The sequence below is a fragment of the Gadus chalcogrammus genome, chromosome 12 (assembly GCF_026213295.1).
Source record: "Gadus chalcogrammus isolate NIFS_2021 chromosome 12, NIFS_Gcha_1.0, whole genome shotgun sequence".
In the NCBI taxonomy this organism is placed as follows: domain Eukaryota; kingdom Metazoa; phylum Chordata; class Actinopteri; order Gadiformes; family Gadidae; genus Gadus; species Gadus chalcogrammus.
The window spans coordinates 30,544,504-30,554,618 of NC_079423.1; the positions used below are offsets into that span (position 1 = coordinate 30,544,504).

Below are 10,115 nucleotides of genomic sequence, written 5' to 3' on the forward strand. Positions count from 1 at the left end.
ATATATATATATATATATTATATATATATATATATTTCAGACCAATGAAAACATTACAAAAGACTCCCGTTGAAAAAAACTCATTTTAATAAGCAACACAATCAAATCGATTTCAAAAATCAGATTGTTGATAATAAAAAAAAAAAGGGCCATTCATAATTTTTTGGACAAATCATTCATCATAAAACTTTTTGTACCATTTGAAATGTTCAAGCTGAATATACACCGATAGTCATTTCCAAAAACAGAGGAGGGACCATTAAGTTTGCATTGTCAATTATGTTTGTAAGTTAAATACGAGACCTTTCGTGTGTGTGTGAGCCAGAAATGACCGTAAGTGGAAAGTGGGTGAAGAAACTAACTTTTAAGGGAAAAGCCATGTTCAACACACACACACACTCAAGAAGCTGCCTGATGTCAAAACAGATCAATCTAACAGCAGAACCACAGAAAGAGCTTTCAAGTCAATTCTTCGACATCCTTCTCTCGATTGAATTGATGGTGATGACATGATCTTTAATGGATAAATAGCAATATAAATGACAATGGCTATAAAATAAAATATACACATTTGACCGTCCTCAAAACTACTTGGCTCCTCTTTGGTCAACACTGATAGAAGGAATCCGATAAATCATAATATGTACTTGAAAAAATACTAACACACAATCTCACACACACGCACACACACACGCGCACACACACACACCACAAACAAACCCTAAAATATATTTCTGAAATATAACACCATTAAGTTCTGCCATTTTACAAAGTCATTTTAGGCCCAGAATCTTTTTGACGACACTTACATTGCTTCAATTGTAGTCACTCTAAATAGTTCCGCAGTAACAAGATGTGCTGCACTTTTACGGGAGTGCAATGTTAAACGCAACAGAGATGTTTCAAACATTCATTTCCAATTTGCAAAAAAAAGGCATCTTGAAATTTCCAATGTGTATTTTTGTTTTTTTAAATGTACAATAAAGACCGGGGCTAGACATGATTGTCGCAAAAAACATAACCCATACAATGCCTTTCGGTAAAAAATACATTATCGTCAATGAACACGGAATTTGTTGAGCTGTACACTATTCTTTTGAGATCTCGGAAAGTCAGTGGGTGAATTCATTTGCTGGAACTATCATAATTATTATTTAAAAAGGATTAAAAGTCCTCTGAACACCTCAATCCATCGTGTCATGGGTCTGGACCGGACCGGTGGAGTGGAGGGCTCTTGGCAGTGGCCCCTTCACCAAACTATTGGGGGGTGAGGCTCTGGGTGGCACAGGTGACAAAAGGGTCTGGTGAGTGGAGAGAAGGGGACAGTTCTGGGGGTGGGGGGGGGGGGGGTTGGATGGGAGCCGGACCTGGGGGGGGGTTCTGTTACTTTGGCCGTGCGTGGGCGGGATATGGATCAACCCTAAACCAGTCTTCACAAAACCCTGCAAGAGAAGAAGAGCGAACAAGAAGAGCCAAGTCAGCCTCGTTTTTATTGCACAGCTCAGATAAGTGGAGATGGGAGCGGTTCCATGCAGGCTAATGGTAACACAAATCTACGAACCGTAACATTAAAGCAATGTTTATTTTAATAAAAATGGTGTAATACGTCAGGTCTTTAAACAAGTGTTTATTTCGATAGCATGTATTTCAGTCGGGGTTTGGAGGGCCCCTCTCTACAGCTCAGGGGCCCGCTCTGCTCTGTAGTCCTGGCCGCCTTACCTCGGCTATACGGCCTCCGTCTCCTCCCCGGCGCTGCCCTCCTCCTTGGGGGACTCCCCGTCGCTGCCCGCCTCCTCCACGTGGGCCAGCATGTCGGCCATGAGCGCCTCCTCCAGCCGCTTCCTCACGCTGTACACCAGCTCCTCCTGTTTCCTGCACACACAGACACGCACGGGGAACCGGGCGCCGTTAACGGCGGGCGCTCTCAACCTCGGCGGACCACGACCGGCTCAAAAAGGAGCAGGGCCTTTTGGAAAAACGTTTTGTCTGTAGTCACGGTTCATCGATAGTGGAATCCCATCCCATCTCGGGCTGTCTAGTGGCATCACACGGCCGTGTTCAGAGTGGACACTACGCTGTTGTTTAGGGGTTATAACCGAGGTCCCAGGTCCCTGTGGACCCCAGGGCCAAGTCCCCCTGTTGTCACTATGTTCCACTACTCTCGTGGTTATCTGACAGCATCAGCAGTGGGTGGGCTTCATGGAGCCAGGGGTCCCGCCCTCCCAGCCTCAGTAAAAGCCCCCCCCCCCCCCGCCCCCGGACCCACCTGATGTCCTCGTCCGTGACGATGAAGGCCTTGCAGAGGGGCTGGGAGGTGTTGAGCCACACCCCGGGGTTCTTCTCCACGGCCGCAGACAGCTGGCCCGTGATTGGCGCCGCGCTGGTGTGCAGCGCGCTGGCGATGGCGGACAGGAGGGTCTTGTCGGTGCAGCCGGGACCCACCCCTGGGGGACGGGCAGAGGGGGGAGATCGTTTGGGCAAAACGGAGAGAACGATGCTGCACTGCTAGATTATCGGGTAGCATTGTAATCATTCAAAGACAACCGACAACCCAAGATAATAAGGGTCAGTGAACCCTGACCCTTGACCTCTGAAAGGGGCTTTTTTAGCCCCGAATGCAGACTTCTTGTAGCTTCTTGTAACTTTAAGGCCTTCATAGTCACACAATCTGTAAATACCTTTAAAAGAAACCTTAAAACATACCCATTTAGTTCAGCATTCTCTTAATCCATTTTATTCAATAAACGCTGATATAAAAAGTCTGATTTGATTTGTATCCAACAGAAAATGTCCCCCTTTTAACAACTGTATACATCGGCATAAAAACAAACAAAATGTTGTTTGTGCGACGTAAACGGAACGTGTTCAACCAGGGGAAAATACAATGAGCCCCTGTGAACAGACCAATAAGCATGATGACGGTGGGCTATAGGGCTTTCACTCCGAACTTCGTTATTCGAATATCAAAAAATAAATCAAAATTCAAACGAATATTAGGCAGCCCATTATTTTCGAACCCGTTATGGGCAGGCCATGAGGGAGAGACGTCGGAGAACCCGACGCAGTCTATTCATAATATTGTAATGACCACGGAAGAGGCAGTGATTGAAGTATTGATTAGACAGCGATTTATTAGAAACCTAATAAACCGTTGGAACACGCAAGAACGGTAACCATGGCAACGCCGGTAACCAAACCTCGCGAAGCCCAATCCAGGTCATACTGAAGGCATTTAATGGTCTAAATATTATTAATAAATATTTGAATATTAATATTAATAAACAAACGAACTTCGAATATGATTTTTGGGCAAAAGTCAAAGCCCTAGTGGGCTACCTTGTAGGCCCTTAGGCAGCTCCATGGTCTTGACCAGCTCCTCCGCTACGTCGTATGCATTCAGCCCGCTCAGCTTCTTCTCCCAGAACAGCTGTGGGAAAAAACACACAAAACAAACAAACAAACAGGTGTTCCCCTGTTAGCTCTGGCCTGTTAACCCTTCAGCTAGCCAACGTTTTCCTTTGGCTTCAGTGGTGTGTGGGGGCGCGGCAGTGTGTGCGACCAATTAACCAATTAAGGTGGCAGGGTGTTCCACTGTTGGGGGGAGGCTCACAGTGGCTGCTTACCTGTCTGGGCTGGTCAACAGCCTTCTGCGGGTCTGTTTTGACTTTGTTGCTAGGGTGATTGGTAACCTTGGTAACCGGCTGCTTAAAGATGGACGCCGTCTGTCGGACTGGGAGCGACGTGTTCAAGTCAGGCTTGCCCTTCAAAATAGAGAACAGACATGAAGTGACAAGAGAGTTTAGGAGAGGAGAAAGGGAATACAAAACACAAAAAAAGCATAGGGTAAGGAAGTCCATTGAGAGACGTTCTGAAGTGCTGGATTATTCTTGAAAGTCTCAGCTTGAGTACATGGAGCTGTAAAGTCTGTAAACCCTAAAAGGTGCTGCTTTAAGAGTAGCTGGTAACTGAATCTGGCTGTACTCAAGTGTTCCCAGATGAAACGACCCAAATCCACAAAGCTGTTCCCCGTAGAATCTGTACTCCGATTGGCCAATGAGACTTGGAACAACTGAAGCCTGAGCCAGTGGCCCTAGGTTCAATGCCTTTGTACGTTCTTTGTCTCGCCATCGCCGGACACAGACGTTGCTCAGAAAGAATATGAGCATGTCTAGTATAAAGGCTGATTTGTGATTGACAGGGGTGCTCTGTGATTGACAGGGGGTGCTGTGGGATTGACAGGGGTGCTTTGTGTTCAGAAGCCCCTCACCTTATTCTGGCTGTTGTTGTCATAGCGTAGTCTCTGGCGGTTCTTGTTGAGCTTGCTCATTAGCATCTTCCCTGTGCGGAAGTCAAACGAGCTGAGGTCCATCTGGTTACCAAGGTAACGGGCCAGTTGAGGTTTACTCCGGAACTTCTTCCCGGAGGGACTAGTGAGCGGGAAGAGAGGGGACAGTGATTCAATCAGTTGCATAGGCTGTTAAAATATACAGAACAAACAACTCAACACAACGACACAGAGAACACACACACAATAACATACAGAACACTGATCATACAACAAAGAGTTATATAAAGAGAATGATTTAACGAAGACCACAACATGCAACAAGTGAACATTCATGTCAGCAATCAATGGCATCGTAGTCACGTTGACGGGTACGTGTCAGCGGCGAATGAATACAGTCTCAGATGAAAATCACTATAACCCATGATCAGTCCCACTATGTGTTTGAGCAGATTTAACATATTCACAAAGTTATGGAAAAACAACTAACGTGCACCAGTCGTACACTAACCCATTAGTAACAGTACTTAAGAGACTTGCATGGTATTACGGATGCTCAGGGGGAACATGTTTCCGTCTGGAAACATGGTACCGCCACTCGTTTGAGGAATGATCTCTAGGATGATTACAGAGTCACAGCTGAGTGGATACGTGCTGGAGGTGCATGCACATGTCACTTACATCACACCACAGTGACACCAGTATGATTGTACAGTAGCCTACCACAAACTATACAACCGACCCGCCTCCCCCCTCTCTCGCCTCTGTTCATCATCTTGCTCTTCTCCTCTGCTAAATAAAAACAAATCTGCCGTTGAGGATTCACTTTAATGGTAGAGGTAATATAAGCACAGAGGACAAGGGCGTACTTTTGAGCCGGCCAGGGCCTCCCCAGCCGAGGGCTAGGGCTAGGCTACAGGCCGGGTCGGAGGGCTGCTGTCCCGGCCACGGTGGAGCGGGTGTGCTTGGCCTAGATGCCTGCTGCAAAATAAAAACCGCCTCCAACTTCATACCGTTCACTTCACTCTCGTGTTTTTGAACTCTGCGCTCATGTATGAGTTGTGTGCACCTGTAATATATACACCACCCTAGTTAATTGTATACCTAAAATAATAGACATCGCTTTTTCCAGCTGACAAACCCGACTTTCTGGTCACTTCTTCCATTTTCCAGCCCTTGGGGAGAGCAGAGCAATCCCACCTTTTCTTCTCCATTTCCCACGCGAGTAGCCTAAAAAAATCCACTTATGTTCTAGCGGTTAAGCAACTCGTATTTTAAGAAATATGTATCTACGAAGTAATATTTCACTTCGCATGCCTTTGTCTAAACAATTACGACAGGCGCTTTCGGCAGCGGCTTCTCTACGACAATCCCGCATCTCTTTGTCGTAACGCAGATCGCTCCGCGGCGGACCTAAGCCACATCACTACCTGCCAGGCTCTCAGGGGCAACGAGCCCCCATCCGCCAGAAAAAACATAGGGCACTATTAGTTTTACATTAGCCGACGCAAATTACGGTTTATTGTATATATCGCAGATCCGATGAGAAAAGGGTGCATGGTTTTAAAAAATCCCGGATAAAATATGATAGATGCATGAGCAAAACGATATTCAGTTATTGCAAAGTTTGGTGCTTGTGAAATTGGAGAAATGCTTCATCACAATGTACCCTTGTCATTCCGACTCCGACCCGGCTTTTATGAATGAACAAAGTAGGCCTTGTCGAGAAAATACAGACGATCTCTCAATGTATGCTATATATAAACAATATGTTTTGATTGATAGCAGCTTGCACGCAATTAAAAAACGGCGTGTCGGTATTACATTTAAAACAAATGGAAGAAAACAGCCGACAAAGCATGAATAACCGACGTTCCTATTTAATCTTGTCTTTGGCGATAGCCAAATCCCATTATGCCCATATACCGTTAACTGAATATAAAATATAGTTAACGATCACCGCACAGCATTGCCATTTGCAAATCCGAATGCAAGCGCCTGTGTCCAATCGATGATAAACATATTTCCAAATGCAGCATAAAGACGACCGATTCCGCATCAAACGCACATCGTATCAAAACATGCACCTACATATGATATTCTCTGTTAGATCTATGTCTACTTACTCGTTTTTATCCATCTTGAAGACACTATCTCGTTTTCTCCCTTTCGCTGTGTTAAATCCCTTCTGCCCTCTCCTCTTTCAGTCCCCTCCCCCTTCGATGTGAAAAATGAAAGAAATTATACACGCCAAATTCGCAGTCTGGCAGATAATATTGGATATCTCTGCATTAACCTCGCCCCCAGTGCATTATTCCAACTTGATGACTGTTAATTCGAATAGGATTATTTTCCGCAATTTAAAGTAATCATAAAATCCAGCTGTTAAATAAAATGACACAGCAAAAATAACATTTTAGTCTATGAAAGTCTGATTTCTTGTAATAGTATATACACATTTGTGGACATTTAAAAAGAGAGCAAGCATGTTCACACCAAGTATTTTATTGCATAAGTTATATAATGGGAAATGCATCCCAAAAGCACCACGCAGAAACAAGTTAGTTTCATCGGTAGAATATTTATTAACATAAAATAACAATGGAGCCAAGTAGTCAAACAGATCACATCCTATAGTGCAAAGATCCGAAACCCAGCGGTGGGAGCCAGTTCTGTTCCACAGCCGCCAACTTTGTCCTTTCTCGGTTGAAGTCTTTCTCCATAATTTGATCCCACGGGTAAAAGCCCTTTAAGAGAGACAGCACAGAGACAACCTTATTTGGAGAAATCAACACTAGTTTGAAAAAGACATGAAATGTTGTAAAAACTATTATTTTTCCCCTTAAAAGCACAAGAATTTGATATAAATTATACAAAGAAGTTTCTCCCCCATTCTTTTCATAGCAAAACCCACGCAAACATTCATCACAACACCAACCTCGTACAACTGGCTCTCCAGATGAAGGTATATATAGATGTACATTACATGTGGCAACCAATATAGATACTAGTGTGAGGTGGACTGAAAGGTGCCATAGGTAAGATTGAAGAGCTATCATTAGTGTTTTTAGACCACTCCTGACTGGTTGGTTAGAGGATTGCTTGTCAATCCCATCCGTGCACACATCGTTGTCAACCCCCTACAGGGGTCTGATACAAACCATCTCAATGGAGGGATAGGTAGGGAGGCAGAAAGCACAGAGGGAGAGGCTGTTTGTTTGAATGGTTTATTTCACCCTTTTCCTAACAACCCTCAAATCTTAACTACCGCATCTCTTATGTTATATGGTGATCTTAAATGTTTTTATGCATAATTGTATTCAGTTTTTTATAAATCATAGTATTTCTGTGTTCACTTTGAGATACTCACAACGTAAATCTTGAGTTAACATCTTAATCTTTCTTGACAAACTTCCCATTGATGTAGGGGACGTAGTCGAGGATGAGCCGCCAGTCGGTGAAGTGGATCACCCCGATTCCACCGACGGTTCCCCAGCCTATCGCGTTGGGTACCCTGCACGAAACGGAGAGCAGAGGTTCACGTCAGAGCCAAGGTCATCTCTGAATACTAATTTGAGATGTAATACAATAACATTGATAATTATAATGATAGTTATTAGTTTCTATTGAAAACCCTTTGACTGTTACGAATGCTAAATTATTGGCAGTGGGAATTGGAAACTAATTAGAAGATACCGAAAGACTCCTACTCGTGGTTCGGTCTTGTTTTTTTTCTAGCCACATGGTTATGTTTTTGTCTCACTCTCTCACTCTTTAATGTTCATTCACTCTTTCACGTTCAGGTATTTCTTTGCCCAGTCGCAGTGAGGGAGCAATCTGTCAGTGTAAACAACCAAGGTTGTCAGAAGGTGTCTAACGCTAATGTTCTCAAATAACCGATTGCATGGTTGAGGTATATGAAAAAAACATTCTGCGATATATAGTTCTCAATTAATTTAAAGTATGGTTTCAGAAAAGGCATTTATAAACAAGACGATCAACACAACTGCGAGACACATTGATTTGCTTATACTGTCCGAATAGTCAAACCGTGATTTATGTGCGGATAATTGAAGAAATAAAAATAAACCTAATCTTAGAATGACATTCAGCGCTTCATTAAAATAAACTAAAATCTGAGCTTGGTAAGAGTAATCAGCCAGGAAGCTAACGTTAGCTCCACTAGCCTGAGTTGGGTCATGGAAGGACATACACAACTCGACAGCTCTCTATTAAGCCTCTCGAGAGCTAAAAACACAAGCCTTAATCATAGTTCAAAACGCAACCTATAATATATCTTACCACGTCCGCAGAATGGAGATATATTTGGCACCAACGATGGCATTTAGTATTTTCTGCACCATTCTGACCTTCTTGAGTCGCTTTTCGCGTTGCTGCTACTACTGATGACTCGGTAGGACCCTGGCGAGGTTTCCGTTCATGTGCCTGACGGAAATAACTAGCTGTGAACGGGAACCTATTAAACGCTCTAAATGTAACAAATAGTATATCCCGGAATGTCTTTGATTAATATTAGCTACATAATATTTGTACGTATCAAGAACCTAAAAATAAAAAGCTGAAAGTTCTTCACATTAAAGCTGGTGGTCATGATCCCAGTGTGCTTTTGTGTAATAGTTTGCATTTTGAAACAGAAAGAACTAAATACAATCACACGCACACACACGAGAGTGGGGTGTGGAAGACAAATTCATTTTTGAACTACAATAAACCCTTTATTACAATGTTTTCCTTTATTTTCTTTTTATGTATACAAGATTCAAAAGCCAGACATTGGAAAATGTATAGTTCTGTTATTAAAAATGGCACATTTATTGCTACATTACTGTTATATACAGGACAGTTCAACTACTTTATATATAATATATAAACAAAATAAGAAAAGGAGACTGGGATTGGAGGCACTCCGAGGACGCTGCAGCAGTCATGAAGTCGTCCTCACTCCGTTTAAGTAAGATGTCTGTTCCGTAGCTGTGGATCTACTTTTTCTCAACACTTATAAATCAATCAATCTCCCTCTCCCTTTTTAGTTCAACAAATACATGACAAAATAATAATGGGGAGGGCGGGGGGTTGAAATAAATTCATACTAACACCTTATTGTAGCAAAGTAAGGGCCTGTCAACAAAGCATTTTTCATCAGCACATGTCAAGACTTGGTATAAAACGGTAATACAACCCCTTGTATTTGGCCCCATCCGATGAGTGAGAATACAGCCCGAATGCTGAATGTCGTGGCCCTGGGGATGTTCACAGAATACTAAATGGCATGAGATCTTTTCCTCAGGAACAGAAATATAGTCATGTCTAAAACGCGTGTCTAAATCTTGTCAAATAACATCACCTCAAAAACAACCTTTTGAAAGAAGTCTCTGGCAAAAAGTCCTAAAAGAGTGGCGTCAGATTAAAGGTATGGTCAGTCAATATAATAATGCACATTACTGTGGTTTACTTGCCCCGTGATATTCAGGGAAAAATTGGTGAGAGTTACTAAAAACAAAAAGTATGCAATCCAGTTGGCCAAGGCTCGACGCAGAAGCCGCGCACACACCGACACGCCATTGTGCATGAAACAGAAGGAGTGCTTGACACCAGAGTCTCTGGAAACCAGTAGTGCTGAGTGGTTTGGCAATATGGTGCAGTCAGGGGGAAGAAAATATAAAATTAAAGTATAACCTGCATCCACAAACTTAACTCAAACAGCAGTTTGGACAATATGGTCGTAATCCAGTTGAATAATTAAGAGAGGAATAAAAACTAAACAAGCACTACACTTCATTTATTTGTTTAACTAGATACATTGAAGGAA

At 43.0% G+C, this 10,115-nt stretch overlaps 2 protein-coding genes across 8 annotated transcripts; both read right to left on the minus strand.

The window, feature by feature from the left end:
* Positions 1–69: 69 nt before the first annotated feature.
* mbd3b (methyl-CpG binding domain protein 3b) lies at positions 70–6,516 on the minus strand. 7 transcript variants are annotated; one of them, XM_056604728.1, is made up of 8 exons: positions 6,412–6,440; positions 5,009–5,077; positions 4,268–4,427; positions 3,624–3,761; positions 3,337–3,427; positions 2,267–2,444; positions 1,720–1,872; positions 70–1,442 (listed from the first exon to the last, which is right to left on the minus strand). In XM_056604728.1, the coding sequence occupies exons 1-7, from the start codon at positions 6,423–6,425 to the stop codon at positions 1,725–1,727; spliced, it is 798 nt and encodes a 265-aa protein (XP_056460703.1). In that variant the 5' UTR covers positions 6,426–6,440; the 3' UTR covers positions 70–1,442; positions 1,720–1,724. The 7 variants fall into 7 exon arrangements, with proteins under 7 accessions (XP_056460703.1, XP_056460700.1, XP_056460701.1 ...); XM_056604725.1 differs by lacking the exon at positions 6,412–6,440 and adding an exon at positions 5,390–5,749; XM_056604726.1 differs by lacking the exon at positions 6,412–6,440 and adding an exon at positions 5,390–5,696 and having other exon boundaries at positions 5,009–5,074.
* A 334-nt stretch (positions 6,517–6,850) lies between these two features.
* On the minus strand, positions 6,851–8,719 carry LOC130393986 (cytochrome b-c1 complex subunit 10). Its single transcript, XM_056604762.1, has 3 exons — positions 8,588–8,719; positions 7,656–7,799; positions 6,851–7,032 (listed from the first exon to the last, which is right to left on the minus strand). The coding sequence occupies exons 1-2, from the start codon at positions 8,647–8,649 to the stop codon at positions 7,679–7,681; spliced, it is 183 nt and encodes a 60-aa protein (XP_056460737.1). The 5' UTR covers positions 8,650–8,719; the 3' UTR covers positions 6,851–7,032; positions 7,656–7,678.
* Positions 8,720–10,115: the final 1,396 nt, after the last annotated feature.